Genomic DNA, 22,725 nt, shown 5'->3' on the forward strand with positions numbered 1-22,725 from the left:
CATGTGACCAGTCGACCAAAATGGCAGCCGCCGTCGGTCCCCGCGCTGTTTCCACCCGAGCTTCTTGGACCGACCGGGAAGTGGAATGTTTTTTAGCGCTAATCAGTGAAAAAAAAGTGAGCGAGGCGCTGGACAGCAGACGGCAGCGCAACCAAGATGCGTTTGAAGAGCTGCAGGCCGAAATGGCCAATCTCGGCTATCACTGGACGTGGCAGCAGTTGCGGAACTGCTGGAAGAATTTGAAGAAGAGATTCACGGCCGTGAGTATAAACATTCCCTCACCCGAATTTCGACACCCATACGGAATGATACGACGTTGCAGCACAATTCTGTCTTGTGTGACAGGAACGGTTGGAGCAAGAGAGAAGTGGAGCTGCACCGTCGCTTGGAAGTGGTATGACCACATGAGTGCGCTTCTCAGCCACAGGCCGATGGTGCAGCCTCGCGAGTACGGCGTGGACTCGCAGGATGTCCCACCAGACTACGGCGACAACTCGCAGCTAGGCAAGTATACACCCAAATATGTTTTCACGCTCGTTTACTTTTATGTGATGTAGCATGTCAGCAGCGCCGAAGTCGGCGACTCGGTGCTGCGTTGTTTTGGTGAGCGCTGATTTGAATGCCGCAACGTAGAGCGGTTAACGCAGTTTCAACCAGCTTTCGCATTTCTAATAGCGTGATCATTTACAACCCCCTGGAAAGCGGCAGCGCTAAGGAACAAGGAAGAAAGAGAGACACGAGAACACTGGACAAGCGCTGATCTCGTCTCTCTCTTTCGAACTTGTTGCTTCGCGCTGTCGCTGTCCATGATGATTCACCAACTAGCCCGCAACAAGATATTAGTCCTACAATAAATGCGATGTAAACAAAAAAAATCGATTCCAGAAAACGTATAATCGTAAGGACAAATGCGGCACTGCTGATAACGAGTGCACACAGGTACTCTTGAGCGAGACACACAAACATTCTTGTTTCCAGTAAAGAGCTTCAATAAGCTGACAACTGAATTTGTTCTTTGACAAATCCACTGGGCATGCAGCGGGGCTGACTCAATTTTTTTTATCATGCAATCATGTAACTGTGCAGATGTATTTGACAAATAACCAAGGTGCCCTGCACTTGGCCCTAACATGAAATGCTCTTTGCTCCTAGTGCACGTTTTCATTGACTGCAGTACGCACCAACTGCTTTGAAAATGCAGTGGCTTAAAATTTGTGTGCCTAAGCACAGTTCCCCTTAAAAGCGAACTCTTAAGTGCACATTTTCTTTGACGTAGATTATTATTGTGCTTTCATGAGACATGGTTAATCTCATTCAAATTTCACTGCACTGACATAGTACACGGGCCTCTAGCATTTCGCCTCCATTGAAATGCATTTGCCGCGGCAGGAATCAAACACACGTCTTTGGGCTCAGCAGCCCAGCACCATGAGCACTGAGCCACCACGGTGGCTTTATATACTGATGAGGTATAGACAGTGTTGAAAGGCTGATATCTCCAAAAGGAAAGTTCAACACTTCTTGCTCGTGTTTGCCTGCGGGGCTGAAACTTGGAAGCTAACAAATAAACTAAAAAAATAATGAAGGGCTGTACAATGAGTTAAAGAAAAAACAAGTGTAATGTAAAAAGGACACAAGAACATTGTGTATGAGAGAACATGAATTAATGCTATCTCAGTTCATTAAGAGCAGGAAATAGACATGGGTGAAACATGCAATATATAGCATGGTGTCTTTGAGTGACTGTCAAGGCAAGGCACAAGTAGTTAAAGTTAGTAGAGAGTCTGTTGCAGTAACGAAGCAAGGAAGTTTGCTGGTAACAGGGTAGGCATGCTAGTTGCTAAGGAGAGGTGATTGGAGATAGAGGGCCCATGTTATGCAGTGGGATGGGATGGCAACTTACAATCTTTGGACTGCAAGATGTGCAATTTCAGCGCTTTTGGCTATAGGAGCAGTGATTTCTTTTTGCAGATATCAGCGATGCTGACACCAGGACTGAGGAGGACGACGCTGATATCCTTCAGGAACAAAGTGAACGTAAGCTTGGGCAATTTTTAAGCACTGGAAGGCATTTAATAGCTCGGCTGCAGAATAAAATTGGTTCCCTGGGCCCATGTTCAAACTTCGATTTCTCGTGGTATTGACCCTTTGAGGTGCTCAACAATTGGCTGAGGCAGCGGAAGCGGATGTGCTGCTCAGTTGCACTGCAAAGTGTCGTCGGACCAGCCTTGAAAATAGTGAGGTATACGTGATTATATTTCCAGACATCGTTTTAGTGGGATGGTGTGGATTCCATTGGCGCAGAGTTTTGTTTCCAACGTTACTGCATTTTGTTTTTTTATATAAACAGTTTGCTGTGGCACCGTTCGGGCTTTTTACCCGCAGATGCAGACGATGCAAGTGCCGCAACTGCTTCTGCTGCTTCAACCAATCAAAGAATGCTTGCGAGTCTCTCGAGAGGTCAGAATTAGAATATTTGCCCTGCTTTATGCTTCCTGCATACTTCCTGCGTACCATTTTGATTCAGTAGTTTTGCATCTCTGTGTAGCTGAAGATAGAAAAAGACAGCCTCATTTCTTTTCTTGTTTATCCAATAATTGTTCAAATATAACAATAAATGACATCTTGAGTTTTTTGAGATGAAGACAAAAACATATTTGCTTCAATTTTTTAACAGAACAACATGCACCGAAACTTGAATCTATACCTACTAGCCATGTAGCCAATACGAAAGCAAATTTTACTCTGCCTGTCATTTTTCTGCTGAGCTTCCCTTTTGATCTGTTCTGCATCTCTCCTCAGTGAAGTACTTTCTACTACGGTCCACCTCACACAGCTACGCCATGATGTAGTGTCCCGGTGATGCACGAGATACCTTGGGATGTCACCGGGTATATCAAAGGGTATCAATTTGAGCTATGCTCCCATGACTGAATGTTAGTGCTGCGTCTAAGATGGTAGTTCGGATGTGTGGCCGGTAAGGAAGGAATTCTTCGGTGCACATTCCCAAACTGCATGGTTAAATGACTCGTAAGTATTTTTGCATCTCCTGTAGAAACACTATTCTAGAAGCTTTGGTTGTGCATTGCGCTACTTGCTGGGGAGCAGGCTTTGTGGTGTGAAGAACTGATTTCAGCGAGTACCAATGCAGGAAAGGCTTGTTCATCATTTCGCTCTTGTCAGCACAGCAGGTGCCTCAGTCTTTTGAACACAGCATTTGACAGACATTGCTGTTGATAGCCAACATGTGGAAATACCCGCGCAAAACAGCCTTACGCATAATTTCTATGTGCCCACTAAAAATCAAAAGAAATGTTTAAATACATCCATACAAAAGCGAGGTCTTACGCTTCACGTGAGGCAAGAATAGCGCAGAATAAAAGTGTCAGCACTGAATAAAACATGCATAGTGCCTTGCTTGCATTGCCTGGAGGCTGTCAATGGATCAACTGTGTTTATGAAATTTCCAGTGTTTCTTTTGGCATTTTTTCCATGGCAGAAATGTGAGCAAATGGAAGCTTCAAAGAAATTGGCTTTGAAAAAAAAGGCTGTCCTGGCTCTATTAAAGGGCAGAAAAGCATGCGAGACGCTGAATAATATTCATGAAGGTTTTAGAATTTGATATTAGTAAAAATCCAAAAATCAAATTTTTTTTCTTGCATTTTAGTCTTTCCTGCATCCTGGAAGAACATGAGGTGGTTCATATTAATCCAGGGCTCTCCAGTATGGCACATCTCATGGCCCATTTGTTGCTTTCGAATATTAAACCCAAATACCATACCATTCCACACATACTATGTTCTCTCCCTGTAAGGGGCAATGCTAAGCTGCTCTAAATGATGCAAGTGCCTTCCAAATGCCCTCCATTCTATTTGTATTCTCCTGGCTATTTCACTGTCATGGTCCAACTCTACGGTCATTACTTGCCCAAGATAGATGTATTCTCTTACAGTATACAATACTTTGCTGCCTATCTGTTTGTCCCTTGCCAAATTACTGGACGTGACTTCAGTTTTCTTCTTATTAACTTTTAGCTCTACCATTCTAGTTGAATATTGAGGCCCTGAGTCATGCACTGGGACTCCTTCTGAGTTACGTCGCTGGACAACATGAGCAAATCGGAGGTTCCTAGGATTTCCTCCATTAATGTTTATCCCAAGCTCGTCCCAGTCCAATCCTTTGACTCTTGTAAACATGCAGTGTTTAGCATCAAAGAGCTTATGTCGCCTTACTCTACACCCTTTCCAATGAGCATTTTGGTACATTACTCTACACCCCAGACCTTGTTGTTCAATTTCCTCACACCCATTCTTTCTTTTTCTGGTGAAAAATTGTGGCGGCACAAGGATTTGAAACATGGGTCTCCTGCACGCGAGGCGGATGCTCTACCTCTGCGCCAGCGCAGCATCCACTGAACTGGCCACTATAGTGGCCACTGTACTGCACTCTAAAAGCCTAGTGGCATCGCTGGTGCTCATCTGTATGCAGCAGTAATGAGAGAACAGGAGCAGCACACGAATTTTTTTCAAGAAAAAGTCATTCAAACACAGCACAAAGCTCTTATACCTATGCTATTAAGAAGTGTTGTCAAAGTAAAGTGATGCAACTTGCTATCTTTAAGTGTGGTTGTTTGCAGAATCCTGATGTGTTGTATTGCCAGGAATATTTAGGTAGTGCAAACTTAAATACATATGTGACCAGTGTTTCGACAAAAAAACTTTCTTTTATAGTGAAAGGAGCAGTGTGCATGTGATAGGCATTGCTGAGGTGGTCAGAATTTAAGCATACTATGGCATTTTTCCATTCTGGTAATTTTAATGTTTTCATCTAAAGTGTGTGCAAACTTTGTACCACAAGGTCTCGTGGACTTAGTTTCACTTGAACAAGGTTAAGGGTGAGTATGTTCCTGCAGTGTTTCACTTTATTTGACCTCTAATTGAAAACTGTCTCTCGGTTTATTGAACATGCCTAAAGCTGTTACCTCACTTTGTAAACATGGACATTGCTATGTATCACACAGAAATGTTACTAGTGAAAAGGGGACACCACGATACAGGACGTAGTCTCAAATTCCAGGTCTAGTACCTTGCCATAGCATCTTTCCTCTCTTTCGGAGTCATAGCATTCTAGAATGTGTTTTCCAAAAAAAAAAAAAAAAATTGCCTGGGCAAGCACTAGCAGCAGGAGTCTGAAGTTATTGCTGCATCCAAAGAGTGTTATATACTAGAATGATAGTCATGACACATAAAATCAGAACTTTCTTCAGTTTCCAACCTGCATGGACTCAGAACACTGGTTCCTCTAGCAAAGAAAAAGTAAACAATGTGCAAAGAAGTGAGCACCCTGGTATAGTATGTGTGCTGTTCAAGAACATGAGGCAGTGCTTATCTGTTCAATAAAGGGGTCAGCTGGCAGGATGCTATAAATGTAATGGGTGCTTGTCACATTTCAGTATGGCTATGTTTTAGGATATGCATAAACACAGAGGGAAACTGTGAGCAGTTTTCAGAAACTTTTTAGGATTCGCGCTGCACGCAAAAAGAATGTCGGTGATGCATGGAAAACCCGCGGAAAGGACGCGTTCACAAGCCGAAGTACACAGGGCAAAGTTGCCCTGTGTACTTCTGCTTGTGAACGCGTCCTTTCCTCTGGTTTTCCACGTATCATGCAGCAACCGGCTTAACAAGCTACGCTTCTTCAATAGAATGTCCGTGACAACTGCTAGTACCCATTCTTTTTTTTTTACACCAGCAACAGTGTCCTGTGTGGAAGCTTACTTGTAGCACTGTTCCATTTAAGCTCCGTGTAGTTTTCATGCAAGAATTGATTGCTTCAGCCACAGCACGTATAAAAAGTTAAAAGTTCAAACCTGTTTTTAGCAGACCTGCCTTTTTTTGCTCTGCAATTCTTTATTTTTCAGCAAAGTGTGAATAGTCCACGAAGGAAAGTTGTGACCATTTGCATGTGTTTTCCTTCTTTTTTGAGCAAGCACCTCAAGCAGACCACCGCCACAGAAACGACGCAGCATGGGAGAGGCGAAATTGGAAAAGGTGCTGTTAAATGTGCAGCGTAAAAATGAATAATTTTGGACGAAGCAAGCATACATACAATTTCAACAACAAAAACAACTGCTTGCAGATGAAAACAAGCACATGCAGGAGCTCTTGCAAGGTGTTTCCACCACCTTTCTGCAGGGCACACAAACTTTAATGGGGCAGTTTTTTTCTCAGCAGGCAGCATTGGTGGCATCCCTACAACACATGCCCAGCTTCCCGCAATTTATGAGACCGTCAAACATGAACTTGCAACACCAATTTCCACCACCGCCGCCAGCCACCAACACACCACCAACACCTAAACACTGAGGTGAACTACGCCCGTGACCTTGCCACCTTTTTCAGTTTCATTTGATCACTTCGAGAGTACAAAATAGCGACTGATGCCTCCTTAACGTGCAGCAGCCTCGGAAACATGAAAGGGACACTGAGGACAAATCCATCCAATCATTGTTTTAGATACAAATTATGGTTTATGGGGGTTTAACGTCCCAAAGCGACTCAGGCTATGAGGGATGCTGTAGTGAAGGTCTCACGAAATTTCGACCGCCTGGGGTTCTTTAACGTGCACTGACATTGCACAGTACACGGGCCTCTAGAATTTTGCCTCTATTGAAATTTGACCGCCGCGGCCGGCATCGAACCCGCGTCTTTCGAGTCAGCAGCTGAGCGCCATAACCACGGAGCCATCGCGGCGGCTGATTCTTTGCCTCTTTCTGGCTGTATTGGCATTTCTCTAGCACCAAAAGATGCATTTGTAGCAGAGAAAATTGAATTTTAAAAATTTGCCAGTAGTCAATTCAAATTCGTGACATCTGTACTTTCTGCCACCGGGATGCCATCGTGTACAAGTGAATGGTGGTGTAGCTTAGCTTCAGGGATCCGCGCCCAAAAATCTGTGTTGATACATGCATTTCACTTCCGAAATCGGCCGCTGACGGCAATGCCTGTTTTTCTTTTCCAGCTTACAAAAAGCTCCAATTTTGGTGTGAATGGTCTCTTTGTGGTTTGAGCACGCTACAGTTACAATACAGGCCAGCTTCTATTTGTTCTCAGTGTCCAGTTAATCTACCCTAATACCTTATAGGTAACTATAAGGATGTGCAATATTATCGCAAACAGTATAAGTGCAACATTAGATTCCTGACAAGTCAAAAGTGTGCAGTAAGTAAATGTACTTTTTGTTTTTAATAATATGCTCCTATCTTCATTATTATTATTATCTACCCAGACAGTGGTTTATCTTGCGTCCTTGTTCAGTTTCATTTTGTGTTTTTGTGTGATGTGTTTGTCAGTTCCTAATTTGTTTACAAGATAATGGCAATGTTTTTTTCAGATATATGTATATTAAGAGTATTAATAAAGCTTGCTTTTTGTTGGTTTCGTTTAATGAACTACAATTACGCATGCTTTCTTTAAGTACTTGCCAAAGGTCATTTGTTTTCCTTCACCAGACAGGTACAAACTGTGTGATCTGTTTCTCAGTTCCTAATTTGATTTTAAGATATTTTTGGTAATCTTGTTTCAAATGTGATAACCTTCAGTTATAATGATGCCAGCTTTTTGTTGGAGCCTTTTAATGAACTATATTTCTGCATGTTTTCTTGTATTGCTTGCCGAAGTCATTTATTTTGCTTGACTGGGGAGGTACAAACTATGTGATATGTTTCCCAGTTCCTAATTTAATTTTAAGATTCTTGATAATCTTGTTTCAGATGTGTTAATCTCGAATTTTATTGACATCTGCTTTTTGCTGGTGTCTTTTAATGAACTATATTAATGCGTGCTTTCTTTTAGTACTTGCCAAAGGTCATTTGTTTTCCTTCACCAGAAAGGCACAAACTGTGTGATCTGTTCCTCAGTTCCTAATTTGATTTTAAGATTTTTGATAACCTTGTTGCAGATATGTGATAATCTCGAATATTAGTGACATCTGCTTTTTGTTGCTGTCTTTTAATTAACTATTTATGCATGCTTTCTTTTTATTACTTGCCAAAGAGTGACATTTATTTTGCTTCACCGGAGAGGTACAAACAGTGGTGTGTTTATCTGATGTGAAAACAATACCAATCACATTAATAATCAGGTGTCCTCCTGACACTTTGACTTCTGCACCCTTTGGTGTTGTTCGAAAACACATTTATATTTCTTGTATGTGGTTTCTGAGACAAATAAAAAAGAAGATCTACATTCCAAACACGGCTGTATAATGTATTTATTTATCACATTACCCAAAGTGCCTGTTTGGCAGTACAGTGAAGGGAGAGAGTTACAACATTATCATACAGTATAGTGGCAGGGAAAAAATTCTCACGAAAAATACATTGCAACATAATTTGATACAAACACAAGCATAAAACTACAGCAATGCGGCAAACAATTCATTAGATTTTGTTGAAATGACTTCCTGGGGCAACTTATTCCACTCATTTATTGTTTTTGGAACAAATAACATTTTCAGTTAATCAGTAGTGCATTTAACTTCTTTTACTTTGAAAGTGTGGTCCCTTTTTGCAGATATATAGTCTGGTGGAAATAATGGTCACGGTCAATGCCTGTTTTAGAATGGTATATAGTTCGGAAGAATTTCTGCCTAAGTACATATCTGCGTCCCTGCAGTGAAACCCATCCGAAAGACTTCTGCGTTGCTGACACACAGAAATTTTTGCTGTAAGTATTTAAAACAATGTGGACAGCCAGGATTTGGGCCTTCTGTAATTTATCAATATTTTTAGTTTCAGGGCCCCATACTGTGCACGCATGCGCATACTGTGCACGTATAGGCCTTACGTTAGTTGTGTATAGCAGTTCTTTACTTTGTAAAGGAAAACGCTTGGAATTCCTGCATAAGAAAGTCAAAATTCGACCTGCTTTTGCAGTTATTTAATTGATGTGCCTATGCCAACACAGATCACTACTTAAATACCCACTGAGATATTTGTATTCGGTGACGGACAACAAATTCAAGTGACCTTTTCTTAGTAAAACACATATGGAGACTTTTCCGGAGATTAATAGTGACGCCCAATTTATCATACCATTTAGAAATTCTGTCAAGGTCGCATTGCAAAGCATCACGTTCAGCAGGAACAGAAACAGTTCGGTACAAAACAGTCATCTGCAAACAGCCCCAATGTAGACGAAAATGTCATTTATAAAAATTACAAATAAAAGTGGTCCCAGAACTGACCCTTGTGATACAGTCGCAAGTAAAAAATATTAGCACAAGTCACTGCCGATCAGAATTTGTATATCTCGCCATGCGGCGCTGTGGTTTGCAGACCTGCCTATCGGGCCGTTTCCATATTTTCAGCATTGGGGGGGGGGGGGGGGGGACGGCAGGAAGTAAGCTTTATGAAGCGTGCCATTGCCCGAGCGTCGAAGTGCCGACCCTACGTGACTGTGCATGCGGCATTTATTTTGGCTCGGTTATCATGGGCAAAGATGGATTCTTTTTTATTACTGTTTTTTTATGTCCGTGATGGTTTGTCAAAAGGAACTCGCTCGGGATGATATAGCTACTTTTAGCCAGTATTACACAAGCAAGAAAAACAGATAGAGTTTATTTTTCCGATGCAACTAATTCACACAGGTCACTTTGTTGGGAAAGTGTAGTAACATTATTAACAGGAGCACTATCCCATCAATTCAGGGAAAGAAGGGAGGAGGACAGCCAGTTCGCTGTCGTGATGCGTGAGCAAACACGTCGTTGCACTAATGGCGTGCGTAGGCCCCACCGACCGTCACAACGCTTTGAAGGCGCTCAGGGAAGGAGTCAAACAGGCTGCTTGCAAGGTCAGGAAGAGCCTGGAGCCTGCTCTATTCCTCTTGAACCGCCGCCCAAATGATATCTGGTGATGATTTGTGCATCTGCCTTACAGCTTGTCGCTTTTTCATTAATCCGCATATATTTTCAATTATATTCAAATCTGCTCCTTTTGGAGGCCATGGCAACTCCTGGATGCAGAGCTGTTCAAGCAGTTACCAAACGCAGCGCGGCTGAGGCTGCTTGCAAAAATAACTGCCAAACAAGCAAAAAAAAACAACTATCCTATTCTTCACCCGTTGCCTGTGGGAGCAAGGCTGCGCTAAACAAAAGAGAGGGCGAGACAGAAAAATAAATTTTGCTGGGCCGTGACCGTCCGCTGAACCCCCCTAATACTGTAGAATGGGAACGGCCCGGCACTCTCGTTATCAGCCTCTTTGTCATCCGCAGCGCCACGCATTGTCATTCCGGCGCTCAGGTGTTCCGTCATGTGTGCTAATCTCTTTTACTCGTGACTGTACTCCTGAGGTTACAGCAACATCATCCGATATTTCACCACTAACCACCGCCCTAAGTTTTCTTAAATGAGGGTACGCTTTGCTCCATGCTACTACTTTACTGCTAATGTTATACCATGATAATTTTTCTAGTAATGAAGTATGTGGTACAACGTCAAACGCTTTCATAAAATCGAGAAGCATGCACTCAACAGAAACTGCTTTATCTAAAGAACTAGCTATATCATGGGCAAGTTCAGTTAAGTGTGTGACACATGAAAACACTACAAAACCCATGTTGGTTATTAATTATGAGGGAAAACTTAAGATGGTGTACAATGTAAAAAATACATGTTCCAAAACCTTGAAAACCGCACTTGTGAGGGACAATGGGAAATAATTTGATGCCAGATTACATGGCCCTGATTTAGGAATCGGCACAACATACGCCATTTTCCAATTATTGGGCAAATCACTGTCTTCAAGTGATTTTGAACATCACTCGGTTAATGCATGCATAGTAGGGCTGTTCAAGATACGAGTGAAAAAAAAAAGGCTGGCAGTTATAGTATGTCTACACTAACTGCAAAATGCAATAATACTTTGGTTTCAAGTAGGTGATGCATGGTACAAAAGCAAAACTGTTTTCAGTACTAAAGATGACAGAGTAGCTGCCGCAGTGGCTCAGTGGTTATGGCGCTCGGCTGGTGACCCAAAAGACGCGGGTTTGATCCCGGCCGTGCCGGTCGAATTTCGATGGAGGTGAAATTCGAGAGGCCCGTGCACTGTGTGATATCAGTGCACGTTACAGAACCCCAGGTGGTCGAAATTTCCGCAGCCCGTCCCTACGGCGTCCCTTATAGCCTGAGTCGCTTTGGGATGTTAAACTCCAAAAACCAATCCAAACCAAAAGATGACAGAGAACACATTAACTCCGGACAGGCGTGAACTGCGAAGTGAAGAGTATTGCCGAGCCAAGCTCTCTCTGACAACCACACATTGCCAGATACAATCCACAACATAAGGAACTAGGCAGTACACAGGATTCCACATGATATATCAGAAGCAACATGTGGCACACACAGTCGCATATATTATGAGGACTATCATAATAGTCTGTCTGAAGCAGAGAACATTTCAAGCCCATTCAGTCCAAAGACACTGTAGTTCAGTTGTCACCAAAACCAGGAAAGCAGTCATTATTGCACAGCCAAATAAAATAATTCCAAGACTGCTGAGATTCTGAAAGCATTAATGATTTTTCAGGCTACTAAAAACAAATGCCTTTTGCCTGAGTATTGCTTGTTGTGGTGCTCTTCACATAAGTGGCTGTGCAAAATGGACGTGCTTGATATAATGTGTGGGATCTTCTTTGCTGCCTACTTCCACAAGATGCAAGTTGTGTGTGGTAAATGCCGTAAAATGTTGCTTCGCAACAAAATTCTAGTGACACCTCATGCCTATCCTGTGCTACTGTGCTCATCGTTCCGGTCTTCTGTGCTAACAATTTTCTGCTCAATGCACTTTAGTGTTCGAACCCAACCACGGCAGCTGCATTTCGATGGAGGCGAAACGTTAAGGCGCGCGTGTGCTGTGCAATGTCAGTGCAGGTTAAAGATCCCCAGGTGGTGAAATTATTCCGGAGCCCTCTACTCTCTTGCTTCCTTTCTTCTTTTACTCCCTCCTTTATCCCTTCCATTATGCACAGTTCAGGTGGTCCACCGATATGTGAGACAGATACTGTGTCATTTCGTTTCCCCCATAACCAATTTTCATTTTCACTTTAGCGGAAGCTACTTGTGCGAATCGGGAAGTTATGGGCTAAATAATTGCTCAAGCAGTCCCTTACATCCGACTGTTGGGTGCCTGTATAAGGCCTGCTGACGGACTGCGGAAAGTCTTCCGACTCAGTAGATGAAACAATGGCACCCCAGGAGTCCTCATAGGTTTCTGAATGCTGCTCACAAAAGTTGTGCAGCACGCATGCTGTGAGGGCAACAGTGGGCACAAACTTATAATTTATGTCTGTGCGCTTAAGTAAAACGCGCCAACGCCCCTTCAACCTGCCAAATGCCTGTTCTACAACATTCTTCCCAGTGCTGTGGTACACGTTGAAGGACTCAGCTTCTTTGGATAGCCTCCCTGTGTAGCCTTTCAAGATCCAGGGCAGTGGGGGATACGCAGGGTCAGCGAGAAGCATGAAGGAAAGAAGCTTCCCCTCAAAGAGCTGGCTGCCCTTTGGCAACAGTTGGTCGCTGTTCTTGTAGAGTTTCGACATCTTAAATGCGGTTGAGTCATGCGCACTGCCTGGCGCAAGGCATGAAATGCTGCGAAACCTGAATGCAGAAAAAATGCGATGCACGTCAAGACAAAGGAGCTTTTGAAGGCTATCAATTACACCATCTATTAGGTGCTAAAGCACTGGTGCAAAATAAAAGCAATAAGTTTGTATTTGAATTGCACTAAAGGGAAGCAAAACTAGCCAGCAAAACAATGTCAAAAAGGAAATAGAAGTAATTACAAAATATCTTGAAAAAGCAAAAACAAATTGCAGACCCTGAATTTCGTTCTAAAAACTTTTTCGCATCACTGCCACGAAATGTGCCACTGGGCACATCCACAGGAGCTGTGTTGAGCTCCTTTCTGCCATCTTTATATATTTTTTTGCTATAGCTATGATCTCAATTGCAAATTATCCATGTGTTGCATTCATATAGCTTGTTTTTATTTAGGTGCCAAAAAGTTAGTACAGGTTTAACGGAAATAGTTCACAAGCAAACTGTACAACACCACTAGATTGCTCAGTGGGAAGTGTGCTGAAAGTCAGCAGTGAGATATTAAAGGCAAATAGATTACTTATGGATGTCCCACAGTTTAAATAGAACAAGATACATGCACTACAGTACCAACAAATGGATGCCATGTTAGTCAATCATGATAAGCATATCATGGGAGAGGTCCTAGCACACAAGAATGTCAAGTTTGAAAATTCGTCATGCCTGTCCTTGCACACAAGCACAACAAAATAATTATCTAGCTTCGAATTTCAGAGTACTTAGTGTGAAACACTTCATCAGCATGCTTCATTACTGTTTTCCATAAGTTTAAGTTGTTGCTGTTGCATGCAAACAGCAAAGCTTAGTTCCAATAACGAATAAACAAATATACTCACAGTCCACGGTCGTCCACGACTGCCTGCATGTTGTAGGATGCCCACATTTTGCGATTAATAAAGTCTCTGTACCCTTTTCTTGGTGCAGTGATAGGAATATGAGTGCCATCAATAGCACCACATATCTGTGGGATGTGGCACTTCTCAGAGAACCTCCTGCCAATCAATGTGGCCTCTTCAGTTGATGGCAGGTAGATAAATTTGTTTGAAAGGTGCCTTTTTACGGTACTGCAGAAAAGGTACAAATATTTCTGCACAGTGCTTTTGTGAATTCCGAACTGATTTGCAACTACTCGGTACTCACAACAGCTAGCCAGTTTGTACGGTGCAATTGCAATTCTTTTGTTAACTGGCACTGGCTCTCGAACGTAATTACATTCTGGTGACATAAATGGAGCAAGGGCAGCAACCAATTCACAGAAATTTGCCCGTGACATGCTGAGATTTTCTTTCCATTCACCATCGTCAAAGTTGGAGCAAACAATATTGTCCCACCAATCACTAGTTCTGTTCTTCATCCACATGCGCCGCTTTGGGGGTGGTGCCGGGGTTTCCAGTCCTGCAAGATACCTGGTGTTATCAATTTGACACGCACTTTTTTTTTCACTACCTTTTTATGAATATGCACAAACTGCAGGCTAGTGCGTGGATATCACAGTCCTAAAAACGAGTGTCACAAAAGATGCCATGGTGCTACATAAGGTATTGGAAAGCATGAACTATGTTGCTTGATTTTGAGTATTTCCAATTCACTTGCTGCTGGCTTTTAGTGCAGTTATTAAAAGTAATCATTGAAAATACAGGATTGCATATTTCTTTAGGTTACTCCATCGTTATGAGGTTAATCAAATCAAATCAAATCAAAGGTTTATTTGCACTTCATACAAAGAAATGCAGGGCACAGGGACAAAAAAGCTTGTCAGAAGACAGCTTGACAGGGCCCCTGCGCCCTTACAAATTGCTGGCGTACACTGCAACAAAAAGCATCACTAAGGACTGAAATAACATGACATAATTACCACAATCAAAACGAAATTAGGTACACAAAAGAACTACTACAAAGATTTAGTTGTTTTGACCCTAAGGAGTGATCAGTTGCAGACACACTTATTAAAAATTCAACAGATACGTTTTAAGTTCGGCCGGTTTCATGCTGTATACATTTACATTTTTTTAGATTAACTCATTTAGAAGCCTGCTTATACGATTTTCAATGCTGTTCCACCCCTGACTCGTCCTAGAAAACGGATTCAACCATGATTCCTGGTTCCGAAGAGAATATTGCACGTCAGGAGGCCGTTTCAGATTAAGCAGTGATAGATATGCCTTATTATTGAATTTCAGGCATGTCTTATATCGCGTTATCAGTCGGTAGCTGTACAAGTTAGTGAACGGTAAAACGTTGTACGCTTGAAAAAGAGGCATTGATGGTGCGTCCCAAGAAACTTCCGCAACTTGCTGGAGAGATTTTTTCTGTAATATGTGGATTCTATTAATATTTACCTTTGATGTTGTACTCCAAACTAAAGAGCAGTAGTCTATTTGGGATGAAAAAAGGCAATTATATACCTGCAGTTTAAGCCTTGGAGGTAAGACATGACGGCAGTTACACAGTACTCCAACTACTTTCGCCAAATTAGCAAGGACATACTTCACATGCGAGTTCCATACCAAATGTTCATTAAATATGACACCGAGCACCTTAGTCTCTGGTACAAGTGCAATCTTGTCTGACCCAATATAGAGGTCAAATCTGCAACTTATGCGTTTTTGGGCCACAGTAAAAAGGATTGCCTTAGTCTTTTTAGTGTTAATATGCAGTGAGTTTGCTTGGCTCCAATGGTGTAACGCCTCAAGGGTGGCATTGGCTGCATCATGAAGATCGTCAAGGCTGTCAGACTTTATAAATACGCTCGTGTCGTCTGCATAGATAATGAAGGAAGCATGGTCTGTGATGTTTACAATATCATTTATATATAAACTGAATAACAAAGGTCCTAAGACACTACCTTGTGGAACACCTGCTTTCAGGAATTTCGGAGTAGAATAGTCCTCATTTATTACGACGGATTGTTGCCTGTTTGTGAGATAAGATTTCAGGAGATTTATTGATACTCCCCGAAAACCATAGTGTTCTAGTTTCGCTAAAGCACTTACCAAAATCCTGCTACATTATATAATTAGTTTTACCACATGTGCTTGCACCCTGCTACCCTATGAAAACTAAGAAGCAATTTATGAAAACCTCGCGATTGATGAAGCGTTATAAAGTAACGATGTTTAATATTACGTAATGCGATCATTTGCAGCCGCGTCACCATGCTGTTCAGCTACACCAAACACAGGAGAACGTATTCCCGTAACAGCGCAGTGCATGTTTGGCAACGAGCTGTACGCCCTTTGTAAAAGCAACCGAGCAACGGGGCTAGCTTTTCAGCCCCCTTACGGCACTCCTACTGAGTGAAAAGTCCCGAAAGGTGAGTACAGAGGTTCTCCTGACCTTACACAGAGTTAGGGCTTAAGGTCTGCCATAAGTGTCATGCTACTCGGCTAACATGCAAAACCCGTTGATCGGTTAGTTTTGGAAAAGGTTGCACTTCCGCACTCCATTTTTCCTCTCACACTCCACCGTTAAAACTCATGCAGCCTACTGTATTCGAGATATGTAGCTTGCGACTTTAGGAACGCCACATCATCCGCTATATTAGTTTCTGCACTCCAGGATTAGCGAGGACAGGCGTAGAAGAATAGATATTAACCATACATGACGGCGACTTCGTTGACGAACCAACCGGCGGTGAGCGGTGTTCGGCTGTTTGATATACTCCGTATACGTTGACAACGAGCCCGGTAATGAATCACCGCGGCAGAGAGAAGCATATTATGAAAGCTTATCCATGACATCAAAAGGGTCATGAAATAAAGCTGATGGAGAGTGAGCATCATGATCAAAACAGCAGACGACATGGCCATTGCGAACGCGCGGGAACCCGCGGGCCAAAAACAGGAACCGGAAACTTGCACGATAACTGCGAACCTCGACGCTAGGCGCCGCTGCGATACTTACGCGCTTGAACAGAGTTCATGTAGACACCAATCGAGGCGAGTCAGAGGCGGGTCACCTAACCCGACGCTGACTCTACCCGGTCCTGTCGGGTTCATGTAGACAGGGCTACAGAAAACCGAACAGACCGACGTGCCGCGGGCCCGGAGCCGAAGAAGCACCACCTGCCGCTGCCGAACCATATGCGTTGCCAAAGCCTCAGGGTACACCTACATAAATGACATAACTCCAGGCCCCGGATTCCCCCACGCCTCCAGTTGGCAGCTACGAGTCGCGACACATTGCATCGGCATTAGCGTTTTGCTCCCCCTTTTTGTGCTCGACACGGATAGCGAATCTCTGCAGAGCGAGTGCCCAGCGTGTCAGCTTGGCGCTGTGCGACTACTCAGAGTCAAATATTTGAGCGGGTTATAGTCCGTTATGACCCGAATTTGTGCGCCACACAACCAGACTTCAAGTCGCCCTAATGCCCAAATGATGGCATAAGCCTCCTTCTCGATAGTCGCCCAGCGGGTCTGAGCCGGGCTTAGCTTTTTGCTCAGAAATGCGATAGGCTGCTCGCGGCCCTCGTCATCGCACTGGGCAAGGCAGGCACCCACCGCGTAGTCCGAAGCATCGGTTGCAAGCACGAACTCCTTATTTGGGTCAGGCGCATGAAGTGAGGATGCGCTCTTCAAGCAAGCTTTCACCTCATCAAAAGCTTTCTGCGCCTCGTCATCCCATGGGAGCCGCTGCGGTGTCCGCCTGTTAGTTAAGCTCGTCAGTGGGAGCACGACGCGAGAATAATCGGGGACATATTGTCGGTAATAGTTAGCTAAGCCCAGAAAGCTTCTGACCTCCATCTTTGTTTGGGGCCTCGGCATCGCGTCTATTGCCTTGACCTTTCCTGGATTAGCGTTGTGCTTCCCCGACCCGACCACATGGCCCAACAATTCGACTTCTCGTCTCGCAAAACGACATTTGCCTGCGTTCATGGTGAACCCGGCGGCTGTGATCGAAGCGAGCATCGCCCGAACGTGCCTCAAATGCTCCTCCCAGGTGTCTGAATAAATCGCGAGGTCATCTATGTAGGCGCATGCGTACTCGCGGTGCGGTGCTAGTACCCGGTATATGACCCTCTGAAATGTCGAACTCGCATTTCGAAGGCCGAAGGGCATGACCTTCCATGCGTACTGCCCCACCGGAGTGACGAATGCCATGAGGGCCTGTGCCTGCTCGTCAAGGGATATTTGCCAATAGCCTCTCAGCATGTCTATTAGGCTGATTAAGTTGGCCTTCGCTACTCGGAACAGCAGCTCGGACGGTAGGCTCATCGGGAAGGCGTCCTGCTCGGTTATCGCATTCAACATGCGATAATCGCAGCACAGGCGCAGCACCCCATCCTTTTTAGCGACGCAAACCACTGGGTGAGCATGGGGACTCTCAACGGGATATATTAGTCCCCACTCCAGGAGCTCATCTACTTGCCTCTCCACTTCCTTCCGATACGCCATCGGGACCTTGTACGCATGGCCAGCCCGTGGCTGAGCACCCTCCTTTAGCACAATTTTGTGCGCTCCTAGCGTGCATTTGCCGGGCCTACTGCTGAAAACCTGGCCATTCTCCTCGATCAGTGCCTCTAGTTCTCGGCGCTGCGCTTCGTTCAAATGTTCGAGAGCACCCGGCGGCAGTGCGTCGCCTGGCACTGAGCGCATGGGGAACGTGGGCACGTTTCCGAACTCCGCGTCGCCCTCGAATATCACCCCTACTACATTCACCCGTGCGTGGTATGCTCTGAGCTTGTTTGCGTGGACAGTCCAACATGCGCCATTGTCGAGTTTGATCAGATAACTGTACGGGCGCGTCTTCCGCATTACCGTCACAGGCCCCGTCCACTTGGACATCAACTTTCCCTCGCCATCCCTTTCAAGCAACAACACCTGCTGCCCATCTGTGAAATGTTTATCGACAGCGCGCAATTTGTATTGTCCAGTGTACCTGCGTTGCGCTACCGTGCTGTTGTTACTAGCCTTTGCGTTTGCCTCGGCCAGCTTCTCGCGCAAAGCTGACAGGTACTCTGCCGCCGGCGTTGCCAAAGAATCTGGTACTGCCCAGTCTCCCGTCCAAGTTTTTTGGAGAATGGATAGCGGTCCGGTCGGTATTCTGCCATACATTAACTCAAACGGCGACTGCCCGGTCGTCTCATTAGGGACCTCTCTGTAAGTCCAGAGCAAGAATGGCACAAGCCTATCCCAGTCACGTCCGTGCTCCTGAATAATCTGGAATAGCACGGATTTGAATGTTCCATTCCAGCGCTCGACCAGACCGTTGCTTCGAGGGTGGTCCGGCGTGGAGAACCTCGGAGAGGCGCCCAATTTTTTGAGAAGCTCTTGTGTAAGCTTTGCGGTAAAATTTGTGCCCTGGTCATAGCACACTGTTTCAGGGACTCCCAGGCGCGCGAATATTTGCAAAAGAGCGTCACACGTGGCCTTAGCGGTCAGCACTTTTAAACACACGACTTCGGGCCAACGCGTGTTCATGTCCACTACACAAAGTGCAGAGCGGTGCCCTCGAGCTGACGGTGGTTCTATCGGTCCTATGCAGTCGATGTTCACCACTTGGAATGCGGCCTCTGGTCTAGCAATCGGCGCGATCGGCACTCGATCTGCTGTGCGTGCACGCGACTTCACCTAACATGAGTGGCATGAGCGGCAGTACTGCTTCACGTCGCGTGTGACCCCGGGCCAGAAGAATGAAGCCTTTATCCGCTGAAGCGTTTTCCGCTCGCCGAGATGACCTGCCCACACTGAGTCGTGCGCCATTTTTAACACCTCTGCGCGTCGTTCGGTTGGGAGGACAAGCTGAGTACACGGATGCCCAGCAACAGGCTCCTGGTGGAACAAAAGCTCGTCCCGGACCGTCATGCCGTGTGTTCCCTCTCTAGCCTGAGCCCACGCTTCCTGGAGTGATTCGTCTCCAATCTGCGCCTCGCGAAACCGTTGCCGCGTCGTCTGTGCCACCGCGGTTTCCCCTTCGCTGCAATCTCCTGCTACCGCGCCCGCTAGAACGTCGTCAACCCGCTTCTCCCTCTCTTCAATTTCTTCGTCAGAACCCTCGGCTTCTCCCTGTTCTTGCGCATGGACACGATCGCTCAGAAGCTGCTCATTGTCTTCGGGAGTGATTAACGCGCTTATCCCAGTTATAAGCTCGTCTGTGACTGCACACAGTATGTCCCGCTCCGACGGGTCAAATGATACTCGCGGTGCTCCCTGAGTTGTTACTAGGGGAACGTACGCCAGCTCCGCGACAACCTGCTTTCCGAAAGCCCCGGTGAGTTTTATTGTTGCCCCCGCGCATTCATATCGCGGCACGAGCGACCTGCGGATGACCGTGATGTCGGCCCCTGAGTCAATGCGCGCACTTATAGCGTTCTCACTACTCAACAATGTCACCTCTCCGGCGCTGACCTTCTCCTCCGCGGGCTGCCTTTCTACTGAGCCGTGCACTGTCTCCCTGTCATGCAAGGGGACCGATATTCGGGCGATTACCGATTTCTGGTCTTCGCGTCCGCCCCCCATGTCTGGCTTTTCCGCGGTTTGCCTTTTCGGGCAAAATCTTGCGATGTGCCCATGCCCGTGGCAATGGAAACACTGTCCACGTTCCCGGGGCCGCGTGTTGTTTGGTCGGGACTGGGTTCCGTCGCGCTGTGTTACCTCGACTGCCTCGTTCGTCGCCATCGCCGCGCTCGCTGCTTTCCCGACCATATATCTTCGGCTTTCGTCGTAGTTTTCTGCCAGCGCGACAATCTCACTAGGTTTTAGGAACCCTGGCTTATCATTTAGAGCAACGTGCGCTCTCGCCTCTGCACTGAGGACTTCCCTTAGTCGGTCCGCGACGGCTAGCAGTTTGAACTCCTCTAGCGAAGTTACCTGACAGCTGTTTAAATAGTATTCCAGGTAGTTCTGCAGGCGTACCGCAAACTGCTCCCACGTCTCATTTGGGTTTTTGCTCGCGGATGAGTAAAGCCGCTTGTATTCGGCGGCAGTGAGCCTCAAGCCGTCTAACACTTTATCTTTCAGGAGTGCGTACTCGCTCCTCTCCTCGGCGGACAACCGCGTGAGTAGCGTGCGTGCCCTCTCGCTTAGGTGTGGCAAAACTAATCCAGCCCACCACTGGGTTGGAGCTTCGTATGACCCCAACGTGGCCTCTACGTCCTCGAACCACCGCGGCACCAGGGCTTCTTGAAGCGGCATCGGCGTGAGGACGCCTTTCATAAGGTTAGCAAATTTCAACCTTCTGTCCTCGTCCATTCTTCCGCTCGCTCCTGCGCTCTCACCAAGCCCACCCGCTGTTCCGCTCTGCTTAAGATTCAGCCTTGTATTTTCCAAAGCCAACCGCTCCTTTTCCACCGCTAGTTCAGCAATTCGTAATTGCACTTGCAACTCGGTCATTTGTTGCACCGGCGCGCTAACTGTCAGAGGACACGTCGCACCCTCATTTGCCTGACTCGCGGCTGCCAACTCTCCGTTTCCTGCCCCGTTCTCCATCTCTTTATGTTTAACACTGTCACTTCTCAAAACCCAAGGCTTTGGCATCAGCACAAGCCCGACAGAAACAGAAAGGTACTCGCCTGGCTACCGAAGCTCCGCTTTACGAGGCTGCCGGTGCCCCAGCATGGAAGACTGGCCCGGAAGTTGGTCGCTGCGCCGCACGGTCCCGGTTGGAACTCGTCTCCTTGATCCGCGTCGTCGTCGGCTCCTCCTGATCAGCAGCGCCCTCCTTGACTCAGGTCACCTGGTTCCTTCAGCTGCCCGCTGACTTGAACCTTCAGCATCACGTCGATGCTATAGCTCGTCCGCCGCCTTGTACTTCCGCCCTCCTTCAGTTGCCTCGAGTAGGAAGACGTCGCATTCCTGTCGACTGCGCCAGTTGGCTTCCTTTTTACCCCTTTCTCTTCTTTGATGTCAGCCCGAAGGGGAAAGGTAGAAGTTGTTTGATGCCGACGTCTTGAGGTTCTAAACTTGCTCAGTCACATTACTCGTGGAACTTCAGGAACTGTTTAATCACAAATAAAATAGTTAAGACAGAACCGAAAGTACAACAAGGAGAACAACTATGTACATAGTGATTGATCCGCAGAGTGACCAGACAAAATCAACCCCCGGTCCCACCAAAACGTCTTCTTTTAATCCCTAAGTCCCCGCCCTCAGTGGGGACACCAACCAATTAGGTCAAAACACAAGCACGCATCCAATCAAGGACCGGGGAAAGGAAAACACATCCAATAAAACAGATGGGAAAGAAAAACACATTGAAAAAGAAACAGAGGAGCGTAAAACACGCCCAATAAAAGATTAGGGAGAGGGGACAGGTCATTGTCACGAATACTAACAATTCCCCTCTCGGATCACTCCATCCTCCCCCGCGGGGCGGCATGTTTACTCGCTGAAATAGCATGCGAGGGCCGCACAGATTGTCGAAAGCAGTCCACGAGGGGCCACTTAAGGCGCCACCGCTCCCCAATTCTTCCTGATGCCCCCACGTGCACAGGAAGTGCCTGGCAGTAATATGGAGCTGATAAGCGCTCACAGTGAACATGAGGAACGCGTCTCCAAAATTGCCTCCTAGCCACACACTGAACGACCGCCGCCCGGGTAATGGCCTTGGGCAGCGTCGCCGCGGTAGGGATGAAAGGCGACGCGCGTCTTCGTTGCTGCTTCTCGGAGCCGGGCTGCGAACAATGGGGCCCGGCCAAGCTGGGTCGCCTGCGCACCCCGAACTCCCCTCCGTCGCCGTCCGCTTGACTCATTAGTTCCATGTGGAGTCAAAAGGAAATGGATCACAGCGTACGCACTCTTGTCCACACACAGGCGGCGTTCCGTACGTGATTACTTGGGGCTCCGGATGTGCCCAAGCCAGCCGCGCACGACACCTGTGGAACGCCTTTTTTAACTGCCAGAGCTATATATGTATATTTGTTAAAACTGACATATTGGTCTTTTGTCCTGCGTAGGCAATATTTTTTGCCTAGGCAAAGGGGCAATGTTTTTTAGTGAACCTTCTGTAGTGTGAGATTGGGGGGGGGGGGGTGGGGGGGGCAAGATTACGAGCGCTTGCAACGCAGGAATTAAAGAGGGTATATTTAAGGCATTGTGTACTGTGAGCTTGTTGCTAAGGTTAGTGAACACAGC

At 46.0% G+C, this 22,725-nt stretch overlaps 1 protein-coding gene across 1 annotated transcript in view; it reads left to right on the forward strand.

Moving 5' to 3' along the window:
• The first annotated feature begins 404 nt into the window (after positions 1 to 404).
• Positions 405 to 22,725, forward strand: part of LOC144133863 (uncharacterized) — a 47,225-nt gene continuing 24,904 nt past the window's right edge. The window contains exons 1-2 of the mRNA XM_077666935.1: positions 405 to 504; positions 1,972 to 2,037. Coding sequence (XP_077523061.1) covers positions 405 to 504; positions 1,972 to 2,037 — 166 coding nt within the window. The remainder of the gene's footprint in view (positions 505 to 1,971; positions 2,038 to 22,725) is intronic.

This window comes from Amblyomma americanum, chromosome 5, assembly GCF_052857255.1.
Source record: "Amblyomma americanum isolate KBUSLIRL-KWMA chromosome 5, ASM5285725v1, whole genome shotgun sequence".
NCBI classification, from domain to species: Eukaryota; Metazoa; Arthropoda; class Arachnida; order Ixodida; family Ixodidae; genus Amblyomma; species Amblyomma americanum.